The sequence below is a fragment of the Apostichopus japonicus genome, chromosome 1 (genome assembly GCF_037975245.1).
Source record: "Apostichopus japonicus isolate 1M-3 chromosome 1, ASM3797524v1, whole genome shotgun sequence".
Taxonomy (NCBI): domain Eukaryota; kingdom Metazoa; phylum Echinodermata; class Holothuroidea; order Aspidochirotida; family Stichopodidae; genus Apostichopus; species Apostichopus japonicus.
This window is the reverse complement of record NC_092561.1, coordinates 8,175,280-8,201,745: the sequence shown is the minus strand read 5'-3', so window position 1 is coordinate 8,201,745 and position 26,466 is coordinate 8,175,280. Positions and strand designations below refer to the sequence as shown.

The following is a 26,466-nucleotide window of genomic DNA, read 5'->3' as shown; positions in this document are numbered from 1 at the left end:
CCATCGACATGCCATATATAATTTAGGCCCTCTTGAATAATATGCCCGACTTCTAAGGAATCTTCCTAATTTCCTGCATTTTACTTCTTAAGAATCCATTTTTTTTTTAAAGAATCAAACGAACATCTTCGAAATCCATTATAATTATAATTATTATAATTCCTCTTCATTTATCTTTCACTTTTCACAATATTATGACGCTGGGCGAGCATAAACAGGACATCCCTGTAAATCATGCCCATAACCAAAGTAAAGTTTGATTATATATTGTCTCAATAAGGATCAGCCAATTTGTACAATGGGGATTTACTAACACTTTAATGATTAACATGATATAGTCTACGCGATTCGTTACAATATATCACCTAACCGAAACCTAACGTTAAACATAACGTTACATAGTACGTACGTGCGTATGCACGAAAATTATCTCGACAAATATTTCTTGCTATAGTACTTCCCGAGCTCTGTAGTATAGACAGTACTCTATAATTATATAATATAACCAGCAAACAGGAACAATCATTGTGCATGTTATCGGGTATACCTGCGTGTGATCACTGTCACTTGTTCTTGACTAATGTAATCCTTCCCAAAAGTGCAGGAATTATACTCGCATCATTATCTCGAAAAGGACTCTTTTTTAGTTATATTAATAAAACTTGACTATAGAATCTAAGGCAAGTGTGTCAGAACAAGGTTCGAAAAAAAAATATAGTATGCATGTGCACAACGCTTCCCACTTGTCAAATTTGTATTAAGCAATAATTAGCTCTTAGCCAATCCAGCATACTCAACTTCTCTTTTGTTTCTTTGTTTCCAAAAAGAGCACTTACATTTTATGTGATGTACTTTGAGGCTCTTCATAAAACTGGGTCCCGCAACTCATGCATTGGATTATTTGGATAATATAAAAATCTCAAAGATCACGGTGTCCAAATATGTTATTTAAAAAAAAAAAAAAAAAAAAACCCAGAAACTCTATGATACCAGGACGGCATGCTACTGAGCTGTGATAAGGGGCGGCGAAAGCGGGTTAAGCCCAGGCTGGGGGGGGGGAGGGGGAACAAACTATCGAGGAGCAGTCGGATATGATTTTGTTTTGAGGTTACAAACATAAGGTTATCTTAAAACTCTCCGTTAATCGCAGTATTTTGAACGTTTGTCTGGAAAATAAAATCCACAATTTCTTCTATTAAATTTGCCACGACAGTGAATTTTTTGAATGACAAAAGGGCACACAGTTTACATTATAAAAGAACAAAGGGTACATTTTGTTACCAAAACAAAGGGCAATTGTAATTTATGAAAAGTGCAGGCACTTTTGAGGATGTTGAACACGTGGAGGGCATCATGCCCCATATACGCCCTGACTCAGCCGCCGGAGTAAAATTTTACTCCGGTTCACCTAACGCCGGTCAATCCTTGGTTACTTACACTTGACCTGTCCATCCTATTCTGTTAATTCAACAAAGATATATGAAATGAGGAGTTTGTTTTTACCGTGAATATGTCAAAAGGTATATACACCTCCGAATAGCAGTTATTTGAAATGCTTGCCAAATGTTAACATTTTTAAACGCAATATGACAAACTTATATATTTTGTTTAGACGTCTGATATTTGTTTGTCTATCTTTTTGCCGTCCTTTTTTTTGTGTTTTTGGATGTTTGCCGTTTTTTCTACTGCATATAATTATATAGGAATTTTGTATTGAGGGCCGCTCCGCTGGAAAGCAATGCTTCTACACTAAGCAGGACTACCCTCATTAAAGATGACAATAATATAAAAAATATTATATATCAAAAATTGCCGTCCTTTTTTTGTGCTTTTGGATGTTTGCCGTTTTTTCTACTGCTTATAATTATATATGAATTTTTTATTGAGGGCCGCTCCTCTGGAAAGCAATGCTTCTACACTAAGCAGGACTACCCTCATTAAAGATGACAATAATATAAAATAAAAAAATTATATATCAAAAATTAGGCCTTGTAGATTGCAGCGTTTGGCGTAAGATTAAGAAGGGTACAATATGACGTGCTACTGCCATTGGTATATAGTGCGTTGTAAACTAACTGACCGGCCATATGGAAGATTGCTAATTTTACAGACCAACACGGTGTACTTATATGAGTTTAGGAGTGCCTTAGCCGTGTGACTTTCACCCGAACTCAGTTATTCCCATTTGGGTTAACATCTTACTAAGAAATGGGTGACCGTCTTTACGAAGATGTTGAAACGGCGAGAAGTTATCAAGATTTCCGTCCAAACTATATCGGTTTGGGACTCGAAAAAGAGGTGGAGTCGTTCATGGGACTAAGAAATCAACGTTCACAGGTAAGCATACATGTATACCATGCATGTATATGCATACAGTCCTTACGACTGAAATTTACATGAAGTAATACATTTGACACTAATTAGTAAGTTTCATTAACAGATTAAAGCAGAAGTATTTTTCAGTATAGAGATAATATTCCACATATCGTTCTATTAATGTGGTTATTACCAGGTTTGTCATTAAATGTTATGTCTGAAGTTATGGACGTTATAAGGCCTGTATATAAATATAGGTATAATTCAACACAATCAAATTAAAACCGTGAGTGTGTCTTATTTAGCAACTGTTTCCAAGGAGGGGAACATCTGGGGTAGGGGGCATGAGAGCCTTGTACTCCCTTCTGATCTTATTTTGCCTTAAAACTTACCTAAAATGTTGATCATAAAATAGAGTAATTAGTTGACAAACTTGACGTGTCTCACGTTTCAACGATGACTTTTGGTGTGTATTTAATTTTGGAAATATTTTCGGTATCTACCGATAGTTGCAACATCACCCCCTTCCCCCTCCCATCCCCTCTTCGAGAAAGCCATGTTCCGCTACTGCCTAGATTGTGGTTGCATGAACTAATGAGAATAAATACAATATTATTAATACCATAAACAAAAGCCAACAGAACATATATATATATATATATATATATATATATATGTATATATATATGTATATATATATATATATATATATATATATATTTATATATATATATATATATATATATATATATATATATATATATATATATATATATATATATATATATATACATTTAACGATATTAATATTCTGTTTGATTTCGTACTGACCATTTCCCTTAATATTTTGCCTTCGTTATTGGCTAGAATGTTGATTCAGTTGGGCTAGACATTGGATGCGGTAATGGTCAACTAACGAAAGTTCTCGCACCGCTTTTTACAAAGATGATAGGAATTGATCGCAGTAAATCACAGATCGATGTAGCAAATGAAGTAACCACGGAGAAAAATATCGAATACAGGTAAGTTGTCAAGGTGATAGTGAAAGTTATTCGGTAGTCAGGTTTTAATTTGCGCAGCGATGGATTGTAGGATTAATTGCTATACTGCCTTAGTGATACAAATGGATTGGACGCTGCGTGGCATCGAAACAAGCGATGCGCCGCCTTGAAACAAACGCGGAGCCTCGCAATAAAATAGTTGCTGTCGCGAATAAAGAGGAACTCGGCGCGTTCGGCAGCTTCAACGTGGCGGCGCCTCAGAGCCAGCGTTTCACCCGTTCGGAGTCCGTTAGCCGAGTATAGTCCAAACCGACTCTCATGTTGGTTAAGCCAATTAAAGGTTGAAATGGAACAAAAGTTATGAATGACAAATTGAAAATCTTGCGTTTTTGTCGGTTCTGCTGCAGTGTCGGTAAATTTAAGCATTAAACTTCGTCACACACATGCATCCTTTCTAAGATTGAGCTGTACAGGTTCTAATAACTACTTTAGGATTCCTTTCTTTAGTAATCGACCATAAGTGATCATCGTTAGCATATGTCTTATCCAGTCAATGACACATTACTATAACTGTTTCTTTTTCAGGGTTAACCTAGCTGAAGATTTATCTTTCCTTCAAGATGGCTCCGTTGACTTGGTTTCGACGGCTGCAGCAATCCATTACTTTCAGCCCGAGCCATTCCTCGCTGAAGTTGATCGAGTTTTAAAACCAGGAGGTTGTCTTCTGACTGTGTTGATGAGAGCGGATGGCTTTTATCTGAAGACTCTAACCAATAATGACAGCGTTGATAAGAAATGCCAAGATCTTATGAACTTAGTGAGTATACCAAGCTACATATACTGAATTGTCTTTTTCTCGTACACGCCCCCACTCCGACATTCGTCCTTTTCCTGATCTTATTATTGGTACATTTTACCTGAACAAAATCATAGAGTAGATTCAGCATTGATCCTCCATTATGTATACTATAGATCACTACATGCACACAACAGTGTACTTACCATACATGCATAAAAGAGACATAAGCATATACTACAAACTATAAGCTCAACGTTGATCCATTCTACCATCACTTCCACCATCGAGCTCGTTCCACATAATGATTTCATAACGGTTTCGGGAAGCGTATTTGTTTTTACCCCAGGACGAACGTGGGCATCGGCCAATCAAATCCCTGCATTTCAAACATGTGACGCCTTTTCAAAAACATGTTCTGAATATTTGTTCCTAGTTTTGACCCCAGATTATGAACGACAATCCTTCGTTTTCACACTGGAAACTGGATCCCTAACCCACATTCTAAACCCTAACTCTGATTTCAAACGAATTTGTAAATTCCTGAAAAACCTGAAACCCACGTTCGTCCTGGGAAAAAAACGCATCCGGGAATGTGACAAGAAACAAATGCAAATATCGTTAAGGGTGCATAAGAATGTGATATATGCAACTGGTCTATATGAGAAGCTACTGATGAGTCATCGATAGTACTGGTAGGGGCGTCAGGCCCAAATGAAAAGTAAGGGGGCATATATGACTGAACATGGATGAAACTGAAGGCGTGTGCCCGTAGCGCACACAGCAGCGCCTTGGCGCAAATCCTTTATCGGATGGGGTCCAGGGGCCCCTGGTTGGGTCCAGGTCTGAAGCCCCGGCGGGGGTCCAGGGGCGTAGAACATCTAGAAATCTTCAAGTTTGCTTTTGTTTGGACCCTGAAATGCTATGTCAGTTATAAATATATTTCATCACGAGTCACATCCGACAAGTGGATAGACTTGTATTACGAAATAAACTTTAACCATAAAAAGGGGACAAAATAGTACTTGAGGTATAACTTGCGTAACATGGTTATAAGAACAACATGACTAGCAACTGAGCACCCGGGCTTAGCACCATATATGTATCTGTCACAAAACTCCTATGAAATATGTAATTATATCAAAAAACTATCATGAGAGGCATTGCTAATCAAAACTGCAATGCACTACACAATTGACATATCGTATAATATATTGTTATATTACTTGTACGTGAAATACCACATACTATGAAGTTTTTGGAACTGTCTCAGCGGTATATGAGCGCGGTTCCTCATTTAATTTATGGTAGAAATGAAATCCGTAATTCTTATTTCAACACAGTTGAAAAGTACTATTTTTCATCAGGGGATTGAGCAGATGTCAATGAAACATTAATAACTGCTAATCTAAAAGCATAATGTTTGCGCTCCTTTTATGAGATACACGATTCCCTATGGGCCTGTTATATAGGCCTAGCACCAGTCAGCCCAGTCACTCAACCTGAGTGGGTGGGGGGATTTGATTTCGTGCCCCCTCCCATTCAGAGAGTGGAGGGGACGTGTCCCCCTGTCCCCCAATGATTGACGCCCAGTCATACAGATATAGGCTGGGTGGGCAGCCGTTTGCTACAAGTATTACACAATTCTGTATAATTCGATGAACACTTTGTTAGCCTCGTGTAGTAAGTATAGAAGAAAGAAAGTATGTAGAAAGTATAGTACCGATTTATGAAGATAAATTTCGTTATTGCAGGCTCATGTTTCCAATACATGAAAAATGTCAATGAAACTCACAAAATTCTGACTGGCATTTTCACTGTAATTGTTTAAGAACTGAGTTATCGCTTTTTGGAATTCAAATAAAGGCACTTGCACGATTGCTTTCTTTTTATTGAAGAGGGGCGCGGGAGGGCGGGGGGGGGGGTGGGAGGGAGGGAGTGAGTGAGTGAGTGCACAATATTAGTAAAAGTGAAAAGTGCGTGTGAATCATTTATAGCTCACTTTGTGGTTCAGATGTGATATGATTCCTAATTTTTATACTTCTTTTCGTAGTATATGGATCTAAGTTTGTGTATTTTGCGAGAAGAAACCAAGAAGGTGTTATCCGCAGGGATGTATACAGCCCCAGACTATCCCGATAGATACTCGTGAGTAACACATGGAGTTGCAGGTATAGTATGCTATACCTATACACCGATAGGCTAGCATAAAAGTTAAACATCTGAGAGTATAGGATGGATATTGTTATCAGCCTTTTACCGTCATCACACCCGATACACACAGCGAACACAGTTAATAACTGTAAATCTTAAAGTTTTGCACCAAATTGAAAACTGGATCGTGCTATAAGTCAGTAGCATGTGCTATTATGATTACAGTAATTACTGAGGATATGTGTAATTCCAACAAATCAAGTTATGGGGATTTGCTGGGATTTGTTGGGATTACACATCAGTTCAGTAACCGAATTATCAGATTTGTCAGCACAATCCAGCATTAACTGTGGTACAAATCCTTGGGATGTACAGTCGTTCCTGTAATCTCTGTGCGAATCGGCTGGTCATGGGGTATTCTATTAGAAGACGGCTGTACTCTTGTATGTGGATAACAAGAAGTCGTTTGTGATCTTTTGGAATATTCAAACTTTCCGATGTAATCCTTATATACCGCTGTATTTCAAACAAGAAAAGTCCGGGTAAAAGTATAGTAATGATCAAACTCCGCAACGGTAATCTCCCTTTCCGGTGAGGGTGGTGGGAGAGGATCATGGAACCACCGTGATCAAGATTGTTGTGCGAACGCTCGTGGGATTTCGAGACTCTGGATCCATGATTCAGACTTGCACTTCTTCCACACAAACACTGCAGACCACAGTGAGTGTAAGGACGGACGTACAGTAAAGCTATAACCAACTAATTGATTGTAAACAATCAACGTTACCTGTTTCGCTTCCCTCGACATTGATTCCTCACACATTCTATTATGTGGACGCTTATTAGGTGAGCTTCATTACATCCCAAAGGGAAAACAAGGTATTGATCACCCTTTGCGTTATCAAATTGAAACAAGGCAAAAAATTCAGGCACAACCGGAACAGCTAAATCCATGATATGTATAACTTCACAATAATTTTTTGTTTCACCATAGTTGCTTTCCTTTATTTTTATATCTCTTTTCATATATTGCCAAGGGCGTAGGAACCGGGGGGCTGGGAGGGGGAGGGGGTTCCAGCCCCAGTGAAAAATATGGGGGGCGGAAGTATCATTCCGCCCCCCCCCCGCTTCGCAAGTCAGAAAACCCCTTTTTCATTTCTCAATAAATGATAAAGTGTGAAGTGTGCAATATTGCACCAAATTGCATCTGAGGCCACCTGGAAATGCAAAAAATTTCCAAAGGGGAGGAGACACCCCTCCCTCTTAGAACCCTCCCCCAGGCCGGCCATCAGTCTTCAGCCCCCCCCCCCCACTCAGAAGTACCTTCCTACGCCACTGTATATTGCAGATATCATGCATGGACGGGAGTATTTCATTAGTGAGTATTTTGTAGCTTACATGTTATCATATCCCGACCCTTTCTATAGCTTCCAGGTGACTTCTAAGCGGCAGTACGACAATATTGACGGATTTGTTGGTTTCTTGAACTCCTCGGGAACATTGCAGGAGTATAACAAGCAATTCCCGGAGGAGGGAGACCAGGTTGACAGATTGAAGAAAAGGCAAATATATTCTTACATCTTTTATAATAGTCTTTTTCTATTTGTCTACTTATCTATTCTGGCTTAACCTAACAATTACGTTGTCCCACACTCTCTTCAAGTTTCCATTTTTTAAAGTTCCGATACGATACAGTATTTGTGTGTTATTAAGTGGAGAGGCATTATAAATAAGATACTGATAATTTGTTGATATCGACTGGTGCCAGTAATCTATTCATTAAGTCATCGACTAGGAAAACAGCAGCTTTGAATAACTGACATTGAAATCATAGCATAAGGACTTTTCCTTGCTAACTTCCAACGACTCGTATTGTTTATAAATTCAGATACAATATGGCTTTTTGTGCAGGAAAAATTATTTAGGAAGTGGATAGGCCTAATGAACTATATACTGATAATTCGTTAGGCAAGTAGATCATCGGAAAGATGTCATCATCTATCAATTCAACCACTAATACAGCACACGTTTTAATAAATGGATTGGAAATCAAAGCAGCACAAGTAGATATCCTTGATAACTTCCAACGACTTACTGAAATGTTTTTGTTTCTTGAACCGATAGGTTGTTGTCTATTTTGGCTGATGCTTCGTCAACACCAGAAAGCACACCTGTGGTTTTAAGCTTGCTTCATAACTGCTGTCTGTATAAGAAACCGATGTGAAGATTATACGTTCTGGAATGCAGTGATTTTGAAAATGCCATGCACGTACATAGATGAGAATAGTGCTATACGTTTGTTTTTAATGAAACTGTTGGTGTTAGACAATTTGCATGCGTCTTGTAAACAACGTTTAAACTATTAATGACATCATACCAAATGTTGAATTCACTAAAAGCATGAAAAAGTGAATCGGATTCAAGGTTTGAAAAAAAAATGGATACAAAATGATAATCCTTATAGATGCAGTAGGGCATATTTATCATTTTTTACTGTTCATTGTGTTTAATTTGCACGCATTGCATGAAAGGAAATAAAAAATTAATTTGGAACAAAACCATAATTTGAATTGATATGATTCTTGGAATTCTGTTTTATTTATTATGAAGCCTTACTTCGAAAGTCGAAGAAAATATTCATAAATTTGTAGAGATATAGAGTTGCTTTAAACTTGTTGACATATAAACTGGCCTTATCTTCTCATATATGAGTTAATTTCGTAACAGGTTCGCTGTGAGGTCCGTCTGTAACTGGTATTCCCGAATAACAGGAATAAAGGAAGGATTAATTCACAGTTTGACTCCTTTTAAAGAAATTTTAAAACGTGTTATAAATCAGGTCGTCATATCTGACTCATACCAACCTATTTCTATATTATCTCAGTGTTCCGTATTGTAAATCACAGGGTTGTAATTATACGTTGTCGGCGTAATATAAAAACTTAATAGTAAATATATTATTATATGATAGTATATAGACAGCGCGGTGGAGGACACTTTGCAATTTTATCAGAGTTTGAAATTGACGGGTCATTGAGCAAATATCCCAAATGTCCAGGGGTCAGCTAAGGGGTTAGTTCCGACTTTGTGATCCGTTGGATATCAACTGCCAGTAGTGTTATTGCATTCAATAAATGAATGAGTTCCAACGTGCCTACGCCTCCTTATTTCACTTACAACTGTTTTTCCCCTACTATTTTGACAAATAATTTAACTGACCATGCACTGCTTTGACGCAATGCCAGATATTTTCATTCTTGTACCGTGCATAGAGCCCCCCCCCCCCCCCCACCGATACTTATAGCTGGTACAGTAATTTCTGTTCATGTCCTGTAACACATGTTACGAATACAAAGTAGTAACTACTGATGCACGGTTGTGGGACATGAACAGTAGTTGCTGTACCAACCATTGTGTGTGAGTTCATAAATACGCGATTCTAAAATGAAGTCGTATCTAGTCGTTTTATACTATAAGTATAGGCCTATGGATATACCTGAACATGGCCTTTCTTCATTCTCGGTATGACGAATTGGCGTAATTTAAAGAGAGATGTGAACTGGAATCAGGCGGTACCGTACCTACTTTACTTCAAACACACAGCTATAGTACAGTAACTGTTAGTGCCACCTGTGTAACACATGTTACTACTGTTCATGTCCCACAACCGTGCATCAGTAATTACTGCTTTGTGTGTGTAACACGGTAACATGTGTTACAGGTTGTACCAGTAGTTACTGAGTATCGGCGTATATAGCGATGATCTCGCAGACTGAATCAGTAATGTCTGAATTGAAACGAACCTTTGTCATAAATGCATATTCAATTAACAAAATACAATTGGTACATTGATTTTCCATTTTGTCGATTTCCCTCTCTGCGAAACAAAAACTATTATTACAAACACTCACCCCTTTTTTCTTCGTCATGGTTTTTAGTCGATATATGGTTTCATATAACTTATGCTTATTAATGTTTGTTTATGCATTAATCTGAAGTAACGGTGGAAGGCCCCCCTCCCATCTCTCACTCTTTAGCAGGGTCCCTCGAAACCCTAGCTGCGTCGATGAATTCTGGTGGTGCGTACTAATAAATCCATTTTGTCTTTTTGACAAGATATCAATGTATAATTCAGTGCTAACTGGTATCATTTTTATCAATGGAATTCACATGAAACTCCTCATTAAAGCCGTCAGTACTTTCTCACATTGTGGTTCTTGGTATAATCACATAAGTAAGTTGGATGTTTAGTACGCAAGGTCCTGCTCTTATCGAGACTTTTAAATTAAAGGATCTTCTGGTTGTTGGGTGGTTGAAGTTATACTTTGATTCGGAAAAAAATGCCGCCACCTTACGTTTCTGCACCTAAAAGTCAAAACTGCTTCCCTCTTAGGCAGGGGTGGTTGACCTTGTTTAATGAATGGGCCAGATATAATGAGTGAAAAATTGACTGGGCCGCACCTAACCAACGACCTGCTGTTGATTTCAAACCTTTGATTCCGAGGACTTTCAAGCAATAGCTTTGTGAACTTAATCTGTATTCACAAAAACATAATGTCAATACCGTACAGTTGATTATTAATGGTGATAATAGGCCTACCTAACATCATCATTATAGTGCCGATAAATTCTAAGCAGCTAGCTCGTTTTTTTGTGATGATGTAGATAGATTGCTTTTTTTCCTTTTGCTTAAGACATCTCACGGGCCGCCAAAAAATCACTGGCGGGCCGCATGTGCCCTGCGGGTCGTAGGATGCCCACCCCAACTCTTAGCGTTTCTTATCGCGAAGAAATGAACTCTTTAAAGTTAGTGTTGTTTTATAACTGCATCTGGCAAATAGTACTTATCTGAATAGTGTTATAAGCCGGGCAATCATTGAGCTGAAAATTTTGGGGGTTTTCTGTTCAATATTCAATGGTTTATCCACCGACGTAAATAGTGTTTCTTCCTAAGAATTCCATTTCGATGAAATTTCAACCACAGGTAACATTGACAGTAAGAACAAACATACCACAATGTAAGTTTCATGAAAAATAAAAGCAACGACAAGTTCATATCAGGAACTAAAGGTTTAGAAAAACAGTTCCCTCGTATGATCTACCTTGTAGAGTAAGAGAGGGTTTAATCAATCAATATAGGTTAGGCTAAATTCCATCAACCATCTCCCGAGTTAGGGACAAGTAAGGGCTTCAACCAACAATATGAAATATTCTTATTCTTTTTTAAAGTAAGGTTTACATGTTATGCCAGCAGAATATCCCTTAAAGCAGATAAAGCTTCAACGTTCATGTGACTTCTTGTTCTTCATTTCATTTATTTCGTCTATACATAAGAACAATAGAACAAAGTGGTATAGTATAAACAGGACACTAGAAAAACAATAGTAGTTATCGAGCTAGCGACCAAAATTCTTAACTCGTATACTTTATTTTACTGATATACGCTACTAGACTGTTGAACTGTAGATGCCCGCATGTTCTGGTTCACTTCATTTAACAAAATACAGGATACCAATCTTTGTCGCATAAGACCACTGCACGTGATCTTGGCATTTCACACACAACAGTTTCAGTTTTATGCCATTAACTTAACCTATACTGTTTTTCACGAACCGTACCATTCAAAGCCTGTTTAACCTTCAACCGTTTTTACGAAAAATATGTTTACCGAACCGTATAGATTGGACAGATGATATTTCCATCTTGCCTCGGAATATATTTATGAAATGCGGGTGGGTTTTCCACATAAATCAAAGTTTGTAGTGAATTTAAATCACACAATGGCGCGTTTGGTGAAAATTTAGAAGTGTACTGTGTGCTGTGTATTTAAACCAACAGCAAATACGGCGGTAGAAACTGGGATTACACAAATGACTTTAAATCAAGTTCAATATGAAAGACATTCATCGTTTGGTCCAATAGTTATAAGAAATTCTGTCGAACTCGCTTGGTTCTTGCCATCTCTTTTCACAAATTTTGGAGGTAACCAAGAAAATCTTAGCAGACTTTAAGCAACATTTTCACATTACGTGACAATACCGTTGGTGGTTAAAAACAAACTGTAGGCGGCCGTGTGTACTTTATACTTTTACATACAATGTTAAGAATTAATATTACCATGATATTACTCCGGTTCATCTAACGCCGGTCAATCCTTGTTTACCTACACCTGACCTGTCCATCCTATTATGTTAACTCACCACTGCCCTCTTCAACACTGCCCTCTTCAAAGATATATGAAATAAGAGTTTTCACCGTGACTATGTCAAAATGTATTTACACCCCGCATAGCAGTTATTTGAAATGCTTGCCAAATATTAATATTTTTAAACGCAATATGACAAACTTATGTATTTTGTTTAGACGTCTGATATTTGTTTGTCTATCTTTTTGCCGTCCTTTTTTGTGCTTTTGGATGTTTATCGTCTTTCTACTTCATATTATTGTATATGTATTTTGTATTGAGGGCCGCTCCTCTGAAAGCAATGCTTCTACACTAAGCAGGACTACCCTCATTAAAGATGACCAAAAAAAAAAATTATATATAAAAACTTAGGCCTTGTAGAATGCAGCGTTTGGCGTAACATTAAGAAGGGTACAATATGACGTGCTAGTGCCATTGGTATATAGTGCGATGTAAACTAACTGACCGACCATATGATTGCTAATTTACAGACATATACGGTGTAATTATATGAGTTTAGGAGTGCCTTAGCCGTGTGACTTTCACCCGAACTAAGTTATTCCCATTTGGGTTATCATCTCACTAAGAAATGGGTGACCGTCTTTTCGAAGATGTTGAAACGGCGAGAAGTTATCAAGATTTCCGTCCAAACTATATCGGTTTGGGACTCGAAAAAGAGGTGGCATCGTTCATGGGACTAAGAAATCAACGTTCACAGGTAAGCATACATGTACCATGCATGTATAACAGGAAGGGTTGGGCAACCTTTTTGAATATATGGGCCAGATATAAGGAGGGAAAAATTGACTGGGCCGCACCTAACCAACGACCTGCTGTTGATTTCAAATATTTGATTCCGAGGACTTTCAAGCAATAGGTGTGTGTACTGAATCTGTATTCACAAAAACATAATGTCAATACAGTACAGTTAATAATTAATAGGGATAATAGGCCTACCTGACAGCATCATTAGTGCAGAAAACTTCTAAGCAACTAGCTCGTTTTTGTGATGAAGTAAAATAGATTGATTTTTTTCTTTTTCTTGAGACATCTCACGGGCCGCAAAAAAAAAAATCACTGGCGGGCCGCATGTGGCCCGCGGGCCGTAGGTTGCCCACCCCTGATGTATAGGCACGCAGTCCTTACGACTGAAATTTACATGAAGTAATACATTTTGACACTAATTAGTATGTTTCATTAACAGATTAAGGCAGCAGTATTTCAGTATGGAGATAATATTCCAATTATCGTTCTATTAATGTGGTTTTTACCACGTTGTTCATGAAAGCTTATGTCTGAAGTTAAAGACGTAATTAGGCCTGTATCTAAATATAGGTATAATTCAATACAATCAAATTAAAACCGTGAGTGTGTCTTATAGAGCAATTGCTCCAAGAGAGGGGCACATCTGGGGTAGGGGGTAGGAGAGAGAGCCCTGTACCCCTTCTGATTTTATTTTGACTGAAAACATACCTATAATGTTGATCTTATAATAGAGTTATTAGTTGACATGTCTCACGTTTCAACGATGACTTTTGGTATGTATTTAACTTTGGAAATATTTTCGGTATCTACCGATAGTTGCAACATCACCCCCTCCCCTCCCATCCCCTCTTCGAAAAAAGCCATGTTCCGCTACTACCTAGCTTGTGGTTGCATGAATTAGTGGAATAAATACAATATTATTAATACCACAAACAAAAGCCAACAGAACATATATCTATATATATATATATATATATATATATATATATATATATATATATATATATATATATATACATTTAACGATATTAATATTCTGTTTGATTTCGTACTGACCATTTCCCTTAATATTTTGCCTTCGTTATTGGCTAGAATGTTGATTCAGTTGGGCTAGACATTGGATGCGGTAATGGTCAACTAACGAAAGTTCTCGCACCGCTTTTTACAAAGATGATAGGAATTGATCGCAGTAAATCACAGATCGATGTAGCAAATGAAGTAACCACGGAGAAAAATATCGAATACAGGTAAGTTGTCAAGGTGATAGTGAAAGTTATTCGGTAGTCAGGTTTTAATTTGCGCAGCGATGGATTGGAGGATTAATTGCTATACTGCCTTAGTGATACAAATGGATTGGACGCTGCGTGGCATCGAAACAAGCGATGGGCCGCCTTGAAACAAACGCGGAGCCTCGCAATAAAATAGTTGCTGTCGTGACTAAAGAGGAAACTCGGCGCGTTCGGCATGCATCTTCAACGTGGCGGCGCCTCGGAGCCAGCGTTTCACCCGTTCGGAGTCCGTTAGCCGAGTATAGTCCAAACCGCCTCTCATGTTGGTTAACCCAATTAAAGGTTGAAATGGAACAAAAGTTATGAATGACAAATTGAAAATCTTGCGTTTTTGTCGGTTCTGCTGCAGTGTCGGTAAATTTAAGCATTAAACTTCGTCATACATATGCATCCTTTCTAAGATTGAGCTGTACAGGTTCTAATAACTACTAGTTAGGATTCCTTTCTTTAGTAATCGAACATAAGTGATCATCGTTAGCATATGTCTTATTCAGTCAATGACATATTACTATAACTGTTTCTTTTTTAGGGTTAACCTAGCTGAGGATTTATCTTTCCTTCAAGATGGCTCCGTTGACTTGGTTTCGACGGCTGCAGCAATCCATTACTTTCAGCCCGAGCCATTCCTCGCTGAAGTTGATCGAGTTTTAAAACCAGGAGGTTGTCTTCTGACTGTGTTGATGAGAGCGGATGGCTTTTATCTGAAGACTCTAACCAATAATGACAGCGTTAACAAGAAGTGCCAAGATCTCATGAATGAAGTGAGTATACCAAGCTACATATACTGAATTGTCTTTTTCTCGTTCACGACCCACTCCGACATTCGTCCTTTTCCTGATCTTATTATTGGTACATTTTACCTGAACTAAATCATAGAGTAGATTCAGCATTGATCCTCCATTATGTATACTATAGATCACTACATGCACACAACAGTGTACTTACCATACATGCATTAAAGAGACATAAGCATATACTACAAACTATAAGCTCAACGTTGATCCATTCTACCATTACTTCCACCATCCAGCTCGTTCCACATGATAACTTCATAACGGTTTCGGGAATGTGACAAGAAACAAATGCAAACATCGTATAGGCTGCATAAGAATGTGATAAATGCCAACTGGTCTATATGAGAAGCTACTGATGAGTCATCGATAGTACTGCATGGTACGATGGTTCTGAAACAGGGGCGTCAAGCCAAATTGAAAAGTAAGGGGGGGGGCATAAATGACTGAACGTGGATAAAACTGAAGGCGTGTGCCCGTAGCGCACACAGCAGCGCTTTGGCGCAAATCCTTTATTGGATGGGGTCCAGGGGCCCCTGGTTGGGTCCAGGTCTGAAGCCCCGGCGGGGGTCCAGGGCGGAGAACATCTAGAAATCTTCAAGTTTGCTTTTGTTTGGACCCTGAAATGCTATGTCAGTTATAAATATATTTCATCACGAGTCACATCCGACAAGACTTGTATTACGAAATAAACTTTAACCATAAAAAGGGAAAAAATAGTACTTGAGGTATAACTTGCGTAGCATGGTTATAACAACAACATGACTAGCAACTTAGCACCCGGGCTTAGCACCATATATGTATCTGTCACAAAACTCCTATGAAATATGTAATTATATCAAAAACTATCATGAGTGGCATTGCTAATCAAAACTGCATGCACTACACAATTGACATATCGCATATATTGTTATATTACTTGTACGTGAAATGCAACATACTATGAAGTTTTTGGAACTGTCTCAGCGGTATATGAGCGCGGTTCCTCATTTAATTTATGGTAGAAATGAAATCCGTAATTCTTATTTGAACACAGTTGAAAAGCACTATTTTTCATCAGGGGATTGAGTAGATGTCAATGAAACATTAATAACTACTAATCTCAAAGCACAATGTTTGTGGTCATTTTATGAGATACACGAGTCACTAAGAGCCTGGTACGGCTAGCGCAAGGAAGTCACTAAACCTGAGTGGGTGGGGGATTTGATTTTGATTTTGTGTCCCCCCCCTAATGATTGACGCCCAATCATAAAGATATAGGCTGGGTGGGGCAGCCGTTTGCTACAAGTATTACACAATTCTGTATAATTCGCTGAACACTTTCTTAGCCTCGTGTAGTAAGTATAGAAGAAAGAAAGTGTGTAGAAAGTATAGTACCGATTTATGAAGATAAGTTTGTTAATGCAGGCTCATGTTTCCAATGTCAGTGAAACTCACAAAATTCTGAGGCATTTTCACTGTAACTGTTTAAGAACTGAATTATCGCTTCTTGGAATTCAAATAAAGGCACTTGCATGATTGCTTTCTTTTTCTTGGAGAGGGATGCGGGAGGGTGGGGTGGTGGAGGGGGGAAGATGGAGTGAGTGAGTGCACAATATTAGTAAAAAGGAAAGTGCGGGCAAATCATTTATAGCTCACTTTGTGATATGATTCCTAATTTGTATACTCCTTTTCGTAGTTCGTGGATGTAAGTTTGAGTATTGTGCGAGACGAAACCAAGAAGGTATTATCCGCAGGGATGTATACAGCCCCAGACTATCCCGATAGATACTCGTGAGTAACACATAGAGTTGCGGGTAGTATGCTATACCTATACACCGATAGGCTAGCATAAAAGCTACACATCTGAGAGTATAGGATGGATATTGTTATCAGCCTTTTACCGTCATCGCACCCGATACACACAGCGAACACAGTTAATGACTGTAAATCTTAAAGTTTTGCACCAAATTGAAAACTGGATCGTGCTATAAGTCAGTAGCATGTGCTATTATGATTACAGCAATTACTGAGGATATGTGTAATTCCAACAAATCAAGTTATTGGGATTTGCTTGGATTTGTTGGGATTACACATCAGTTCAGTAACCGAATTATCAGATTTGTCAGCACAATCCAGCATTAACTGTGGTACAAATCCTTGGGATTTACAGTCGTTCCTGTAATCTCTGTGCGAATCGGCTGGTCATGGGGTATTCTATTAGAAGACGGATGTACTCTTGTATGTGGATAGCAAGAAGTCGTTTGTGTTCTTTTGGAATATTCGAACTTTCCGATGTAATCCTTATTTACCGCTGTATTTCAAACAAGAAAAGTCAGGGTAAAGGTATGGTAATGATCAAACTCCGCAACGGTAATCTCCCTTTCCGGTGAGGGTGGTGGGAGAGGATCATGGAACCACCGTGATCAAGATTGTTGTGCGAACGCTCGTGGGATTTCGAGACTCTGGATCCATGATTCAGACTTGCACTTCTTCCACACAAACACAGACCACAGTGAGTGTAAGGACGGACGTACAGTAAAGCTATAACTAACTAATTGATTGTAAACAATCAACGTTACCTGTTTCGCTTCCCTCGACATTGATTCCCCACACATTCTATTATGTGGACGCGTATTAGGTGAGCTTCATTACATCCCAAAGGGAAAACAAGGTATTGATCACCCTTTGCGTTATCAAATTGAAACAAGGCAAAAAATTCAGGCACAACCGGAACAGCTAAATCCATGATATGTATAACTTCACAATAATTTTTGTTTCACCATAGTTGCTTTCCTTTATTTTTATATCTCTTTTCATATATTGCCAAGGGCATAGGAACCGGGGGGCTGGGAGGGGGTTCCAGCCCCCCAGTGAAAAATATGGGGGGCGGAAGTATCATTCCGACCCCCCTCCCCCCGCTTCGCAAGTCAGAAAACCCCTTTTTCATTTCTCAATAAATGATAAAGTGTGAAGTGTGCTATATTGCACCAAATTGCATCTGAGGCCACCTGGAAATGCAAAAAAATTCCAAAGGGGAGGAGACACCCCTCCCCCTTAGACCCCTCCCCCAGGCCGGCCATCAGTCTTCAGCCCCCTCCCCACTCAGAAGTACCTTCCTACGCCACTGTATATTGCAGATATCATGCATGGACGGGAGTATTTCAGTAGTGAGTATTTTGTAGCTTACATATTATCATATCCCGACCCTTTCTACAGCTTCCAGGTGACTTCTAAGCGGCAGTACGACAATATTGACGGATTTGTTGGTTTCTTGAACTCCTCGGAAACATTGCAGGAGTATAACAAGCAATTCCCGGAGGAGGGAGACCAGGTTGACAGATTGAAGAAAAGGCAAATATATTCTTACATCTTTTATAATAGTCTTTTTCTATTTGTCTACTTATTTATTCTGTTTTAACCTAACAATTACGTTGTCCCACACTCTCTTCAAGTTTCCATTTTTTAAAGTTCCGATACGATACAGTATTGTGTATTATTAAGTGGAGAGGCATTATAAATAAGATACTGATAATTTGTTGATATCGACTGGTGCCAGTAATCTATTCATTAAGTCATCGACTAGGAAAACAGCAGATTTGAATAACTGACATTGACATCAATCAGACTTTTCCTTGCTAACTTCCAACGACTCGTATTGTTTATAAATTCAGATACAATATGGCTTTTTGTGCAGGACAAATTATTTAGGAAGTGGATAGGCCTAATGAACTATATACTGATAATTCGTTAGGCAAGTAGATCATCGGAAAGATGTCATCATCTATCAATTCAACCACTAATACAACACACGTTTTAATAAATGGATTGGAAATCAAAGTAACACAAGTAGATATCATTTCTAACTTCCAACGACTTACTGAAATGTCTTTTTTCTTGAACCGATAGGTTGTTGTCTATTTTGGCTGATACTTCGTCAACACCAGAAAGCACACCTGTGGTTTTAAGCTTGCTTCATAACTGCTATCTGTATAAGAAACCGATGTGAAGATTATACGTTCTGGGATGCAGTGTTTTGAAAAAGCCATGCACGTGCATAGATGAGAATAGTGCTATGTTTGTTTTTAATGAAACTGTTGGTGTTTGACAATTTGCATGCGTCTTGTAAACAACGTTTAAACTATTAATGACATGATACCAAATGTTGAATTCACCAAAAACATGAACAAGTGAATCGGAATCAAGGTTGTAAAAAAAAATGGATACAAAATTATAATCCTTATAGATGCAGTAGGGCATATTTATAATTTGTACTGTTTAATTGTGTTTAATTTGCACGCATTGCATGAAAGGAAATAAAAAACTGATTTGGAAGGGAAAAAAATGATTGATATGATTCTTTAAATATTTGTTTTATTTATTATCAAGCCTTACTTCGAAAATCTAAGAAAATATTTATAAATGTATATAGAGAGTTGCTTTCAACTTTTTGACATTCAAACTGGCCTTATCTTCTAATATATGAGTTAATTTCATGACAGGTTCACTGTGAGGTCCGTCTTAAACTGTTATTCACGAATAACACGAATAAAGGAAGGTTTAATTCCAAGTTTGACTCCTTTTACATAAAAATTTAACCCGTGTAATAAAACAGGTCGTCAAATCTGACTCATACCAACCTATTTCTATATTATCTCAGTGTTCCGTATTGTAAATCACAGGGTTGTAATTATACGTTGTCGACGTAATATAAAAACTTAATAGTAAATATATTATTATATGATAGTACATAGACAGCGGTGGAGGACACTTTGCAATTTTATCAGAGTTTGAAATTGACGGGTCATTGAGCAAATATCCCAAATGTCCAGGGGTCAGCTAAGGGGTTAGTTCCGACATTGTGATCCGTTGGATATCAACTGCCAGTAGTGTTATTGCATTCAATAAATGAATGAGTTCCAACGTGCCTACGCCTCCTTATTTCACTTACAACTGTTTTCCCCCTACTATTTTGACAAATAATTTAACTGACCATGCACTGCTTTGACGCAATGCCAGATATTTTCATTCTTGTATACCGTGCATAGAGCCCCCCGATACTCATAGCTGGTACAGTAATTTCTGATCATTTACACATGTTACGAACACAAAGTAGTAACTACTGATGCACGGTTGTGGGACATGAACAGTAGTTGCTGTACCAACCATTGAGTGCGAGTTCATTAATACGCGATTCTAAAATGAAGTCGTATCTACTAGTCGTTTTAAACTATAAGTTGGCCTATGGATATACCTGAACATGGCCTTTCTTCATTCTCGGTATGTCGAATTGGCGTAATTTAAAGAGAGATTTAAACTGGAATCAAGCGGTACCGTACCTCCTTTACTTCAAACACATAGCTATAGCACAGTAACTGTTAGTGCCACCTGTGTAACACATGTTACTACTGTTCATGTCCCACAACCGTGCATCAGTAATTACTGCTTTGTTTTTGTAACACGGTAACATGTGTTACATGTGGCACCAGTAGTTACTGAGTATCGGCGGATATAGCGATGATCTCGCAAACTGAATCAGTAATGTCTGAATTGAAACGAACCTTTGTCATGAATGCATATTCAATTACCAAAATAAAATTGATAAATTGATTTTCCATTTTGTTGATTTCCCGCTCTGCGTAAACAAAACTATTATTGGAAACACTCACCCCTCTTTATTCTTCGTCATGGTTGTTAGTCGACATATGGTTTCATATAATTTAGAATACTTTTGCCTAATTGTGCTTATTAATGCTTGTGTAGGCATTAATCTGCATTCATCTGCTGTTAGATGAAGTAACGGTGGAAGCCCCCCCCCTCCCCCCTCTTCCTCTTTTACTGGGTCCATTGAAACCCTAGCTGCGTCAATGAATTTTGGTCGTGCGTATACTTATAACTCCATTTTTTCTCTTTGACAAGATATCAATGTAAAATGTATAATTCAGTGCTAACTGGTATCATTTTTATCAATGGAATTCACATGAAACTCCTCATTAAAGCCGTCAGTACTTTCTCACATTGTGGTTCTTGGTATAATCACATAAGTAAGTTGGAGTAGGATCTTCTGGCTGTTGGGTGGTTGAAGTTATACTTTGATTCGGACAAATTGTCGCCACCTTACGTTTCTGCACCTAAAAGTCAAAACTGCTTCCCCCTTAGGCAGGGGTGGTTAACCTTGTTTAATGAATGGGCCAGATATAAGGAGTGAAAAATTGACTGGGCCGCAACTAACCAACGACCTGCTGTTGATTTCAAACCTTTGATTCCTAGGACTTTCAAGCAATAGCTTTGTGAACTTAATCTGTATTCACAAAAACGTAATGTCAATACCGTACAGTTGATTATTAATGGTGATAATAGGCCTATCCCTAACATCATCATTATAGTGCCGATAAATTCTAAGCAGCTAGCTCGTTTTTTTGTGATGATGTAAATAGATTGTTTTTTCCCTTTTGCTTGAGACATCTCACGGGCCGCCAAAAAATCACTGGCGGGCCGCATATGCCCCGCGGGCCGTAGGATGCCCACCCCAACTCTTAGCGTTTCTTATCGCGAAGAAATGAACTCTTTAAAGTTAGTGTTGTTTTATAACTGCATCTGGCAAATAGTACTTATCTGAATAGTGTTCTAAGCCGGGCAATCATTGAGCTGAAAATGTTTGGGGTTCTGTTCAATATTCAATGGTTTATCCACCGACGTAAATAGTGTTTCTTCATAAGAAATCCATTTCGATGAAATTTCACCACAGGTAACATTGACAGTAAGGACAAACATACCACAATGTAAGCTTCATGAAAGCAACGACAAGTTTATATCAGGAAATTAAGGTTTCGAAAAACAGTTGCCCTCGTATGATCTACCTTCTGGAGTAAGAGAGGGTTTAATCAATCAAAATAGGTTAGGCTTTATTCCATCAACCCTCTCGAGTCAGGGACAAGTTAGGGTTTCATTCAACAATATGAAACATTCTTTTCCTTTTTTAAAGGTTTACATGTTATGCCAGCAGAATATCCATTTAAAGCAGATTTTAGTCTTACTATTGGAGCTTCAAAATTCTTGTGACTTCTATTTCGTAAATCATATACTTTATTTTACTGATAAACGCTACTAGACTGTTGAAATCATAGATGCCCGAATGCTCTGGTTGACTTCATTTAACCATTTAACAAAATACAGGATACCGAGCTTTGTCGCATAAGACCACTGCACGTGATCTAGGCATTTCACACACAACAGTTTAAGTTTCATACCGTTAACTTAACCTATACTGTTTTTCACGAACCGTACCATTCAAAGCCTGTTTACCCTTCAACCGTTTTTACGAAAAATATGTTTACCGAACCGTATGGATTACACTGATGATATTTCCATCTTGCCTCGGAATATATTTATGAAATGCGGGTGGGTTTTCCACATATATCAAAGTTTGTAGTGAATTTAAATCACACAATGACGCGTTTGGTGTAAATTTAGAAGTGTACTGTGTGCTGTGTATTTAAGCTAACAGCAAATACGGCGGTAGAAACTGGGATTGCACAAATGACTTTCAATCAAGTTCAATATGAAAGACATTCATCGTTTGGTCCAATAGTTATAAGAAATACTGTCGAAATCGCTTGGTTCTTGCCATCTCTTTTCACAAATTTTGGAGGTAACCAAGAAAATGGGAGACCAACTATTTGAAGATGCTGAAGTGTCAAGAAATTATCAAGATTATCGTCCAAACTATATCGGTTTAGGACTGGAAAAAGAGGTGGCATCGTTCATGGGAATAACACGTACACTTCCACAGGTATGAATGTTTCTATATAAGGTCTATTCATTGGGTTTCTTCCTTTTTATATTACGTTTTGAGATAGAAATAAATCCTCCTATCATCAGTGTTGCTTGATCCGCTGAAGATAAAATGTGACTTGATCAAAAGCTAAAACATAATGAACACAACTCAGCGCATTAAGACTACTTGCAACGATCTTCGAATGATGCTCAAGTAGATGAAGGCGGTTTCGTTAGAAGCAATGAAACCAACATCTCAGTGGGCGTGGACTCGAGCCCTGGCCGATTAAAGTGAGGTGGGTTTTTTTTATCTAGGAGAAATCCACGGTTTTACGCAGTTCCCCACAACCTTCCCTCATACACCTCTTCCAAAAAAACATAGATCCGCCACTGTGTCTTGGTTGTGGTAATATGAATTTCTGAGAATACATATAATATTAATAATAGCATTAATTTATTTATTAATTAAGGACATTATGTTGCAAGATCGTAAGCAACACTGAAAGAAGGCCTACTTTTGAGTCAATGAAATTCCAGATTCGACCAATTGACACAGATTAAAAATGTCCCAAAACCGTGATAAATTATTACTAAACCGTTCAAGTGCATTGCTTTTCAAATATACACTGAAATAGCCAATCATTCCGCCTTCCTTTTACCACATCATTATAGAAAACCATTCGCAGATCAAGAAACTGAACCATCATAATGATCTACTTATTTCTTCCTGATGGAAAGTTTATTTTTATTTTGCCTTCATTATTTTCTCTTAGAACGCTGGTACACTTGCCCTAGACGTTGGATGCGGTAACGGTCAACTAACGAGGGTCCTCGCACCACTCTTCACAAAGATGATAGGAATCGATCGCAGTAAATCACAGATCGATGTTGCAATTGAAGTAACCAGTGAAGAAAATGTTGAATACCGGTAAGTTGTCAAAATGATACTTAAACCGTGAAAAGTAGTTACCCCCAGTGGTCATTTTATCACTGGTCTAGGGTGGAATGGGGTGAACATTGCTACCGGCTCGCTGGCCCAACCTGCGAAAATGGGGCTATGTGACATGCGCAGCACATTAAAATGAATCGAGGTGGTCGGCACAGCAAACTGGCGAAGCCGTTGGCGCCTCGGACTGAGAGGTGCAGCCATTTTGGAGTCAATAAACTGGTAAGCTGATCCATGACAGTATGTCGACTTAATTATGGGCAGAACAATAAAAGACATGAATGATGAAATTGCAAACTTGTTATGCGTTCGTGTCGACATTATGATTTGTGTAGATTTCAGATGTGAATATTCGTTTATAAATTCCAGGCAGGCCATACATAGCTTTTCTAAGCTGTACGGCTTCCGCGTACTACTTTGGTATCTATTTGTTATAATTGCTTGATTGAACATGAGTAGGATATTCATCATTTTGGTCACTGGCTCATCCCGTAACTTTCAAATTTGTTGTTCTGCTTCAGAGTTAATCTCGCCGAAGACTTATCATTCCTTCAAGATGGCACCGTCGACCTAGTCTCGACGGCTGCAGCAATCCATTACTTTCAACCCGAGCCATTCCTCGCTGAAGTTGATCGAGTTTTAAAACCAGGAGGTTGTCTTCTTACTATGTTGATGAGAGCGGATGGCTTTTTTCTGAAGTCCCTTACCAATAATGACAGCGTTGACAAGAAATGCCAAGATCTCATCGAAGAAGTGAGTAAACACATCTATCTCTTTTTTTCCTGAGCACCCCCCCCCTCCCAAAGAAACACATGAGAAAAAAATGGGGCATTTAATATGATCTGCAGCTATACAGTGTTACTTAGAATTGGTCCGCATTGTATGCACTAACGTTATATGCAGCGTGTAACTGGATACACGAATCATAGTGAGCTTTACATGTATACTAGAAGTATAAGCGCAACGTTGATTCCTTCTTCTTCTTCTTTTTTTTACTTAAACTACCGCAATTAGTTCCAAAACATGCTGGTGTCTTTCTTACTTTTCTAAGTGTGTATATTTAAACAACCATGCAATATGATTCTCGCTTATTCATTTCGTAGATATTCGTTGTGAGCGGTCGGGTCTTTCGAGAGGGTTCCAAGAAGGTGATAACTTCTGGCACGTATCCAGCCCCAAACTATACTGATAAACAGTGAGTAAACTTGTTATGATCATTATCCCGTTAATGACATCGACCAGAAGGTAACTAGATATCATTTACATGTGACGAAACCACATCTTATGAGTGGGAGTAGGGCTCGCAACAACCCCCACCCTGTGACCCTCGAATGAAAGTTATCATGTTTAAAGTGAAAAATAGGCAAGACGATACAAAACCCATTGACTTCTCAATACTAAAACTACTAAAATATATGACAAGTTTTATTTACAATACAAAAACTGCTTTAATATTTTCATTGAATAGCTTTCAGGTGACATCTAAGCGACAGTACGACAATGTTGAGGAATTTGTCGGCCTCATGAAGTCTACGGGAACATTACAGGAGTATACCCAACAATTCCCAGAGGAGGGGGACCAGATTGAGAGATTCAAGAAAAAGCAAGTATTTATTTTGTCTTAACGACGAGAGAAGGAAGCGTTGAGATATTTTATTTTAAAAATCTTTTTGGTCCTACCTTGTTTAAAATCTAAATCTCTTTCGTTTTGTTTATAAATTCAGATACAATATGGCATCTTGTGCAGAACACAATTATTTAGAAAGCGGATAGGCCTAATGAACTACGTACTGATAATTCGTTAGGCAAGTTGATCATCGGACATATGTCATTATCTATTAATTCACCCACTACTAAAACACATACTTTTGATAAATGGATAAAAAAAACAAAGCAGCACAAGGAGATATTCTTTATATATTGCACTGACAGACTGAAATGTCTTTTGTCTTCTTGCACCGACAGGTTATTGTCTCTGTTTGCTGATATTTCATCTACACCGGAAAGCATGGGAGTCGTTGTCAGCATGTTGTTTAACTGTCATCTGTATAGGAAACCGATGTGAAGATCATACCGCAAGAAAATATATTCATTCAAAAAGGTGCATGCGTCTTGTAATCAAACTTAAACTTTTAATCTTCTAATGGTATTCATTGGTTAACATTTGATTCGTATACTTTCGACTAAAATTTCGCTCGTTTATAACTTCTGAGATCACAATGAAGAAACTTCTCTCAGACTGGTAGGTAACAAAACGTAAAATGAAAAGTAACTTAATAATTGATATTCTCTGACCACACGTACTTCAAACCCAGGGGCGAAGTTCTAAGAGGGGGAGTGAGGGGTACAAATCACCGAAGAACCGATAACCCCGTGTTACCCCCTTCTTCAAAATATTCTAAGGATTATAAGACTCATCATATGGTAATAAAAGTGTGATGGATTGGCAATTTTTTGGTGCCAATTCAC

General features: G+C 38.2%; 3 protein-coding genes across 3 annotated transcripts; all 3 read left to right on the top strand.

Annotated features, from left to right (window-relative positions):
• Positions 1 to 1,928: 1,928 nt before the first annotated feature.
• On the top strand, positions 1,929 to 9,435 carry LOC139966317 (uncharacterized). The gene is made up of 6 exons (XM_071969190.1): positions 1,929 to 2,337; positions 3,184 to 3,338; positions 3,903 to 4,134; positions 6,167 to 6,261; positions 7,695 to 7,829; positions 8,392 to 9,435. Exons 1-6 carry the CDS (start codon positions 2,209 to 2,211, stop codon positions 8,489 to 8,491), a joined length of 846 nt encoding a protein of 281 aa, XP_071825291.1. The 5' UTR covers positions 1,929 to 2,208; the 3' UTR covers positions 8,492 to 9,435.
• A 3,418-nt stretch (positions 9,436 to 12,853) lies between these two features.
• LOC139966257 (uncharacterized) lies at positions 12,854 to 20,355 on the top strand. The gene is made up of 6 exons (XM_071969111.1): positions 12,854 to 13,169; positions 14,309 to 14,463; positions 15,035 to 15,266; positions 16,975 to 17,069; positions 18,495 to 18,629; positions 19,185 to 20,355. Exons 1-6 carry the CDS (start codon positions 13,041 to 13,043, stop codon positions 19,282 to 19,284), a joined length of 846 nt encoding a protein of 281 aa, XP_071825212.1. The 5' UTR covers positions 12,854 to 13,040; the 3' UTR covers positions 19,285 to 20,355.
• A 2,354-nt stretch (positions 20,356 to 22,709) lies between these two features.
• On the top strand, positions 22,710 to 26,102 carry LOC139966266 (uncharacterized). Its single transcript, XM_071969121.1, has 6 exons — positions 22,710 to 23,067; positions 23,825 to 23,979; positions 24,519 to 24,750; positions 25,101 to 25,192; positions 25,466 to 25,600; positions 25,963 to 26,102. Exons 1-6 carry the CDS (start codon positions 22,939 to 22,941, stop codon positions 26,060 to 26,062), a joined length of 843 nt encoding a protein of 280 aa, XP_071825222.1. The 5' UTR covers positions 22,710 to 22,938; the 3' UTR covers positions 26,063 to 26,102.
• The last annotated feature ends 364 nt before the right edge of the window (positions 26,103 to 26,466 follow it).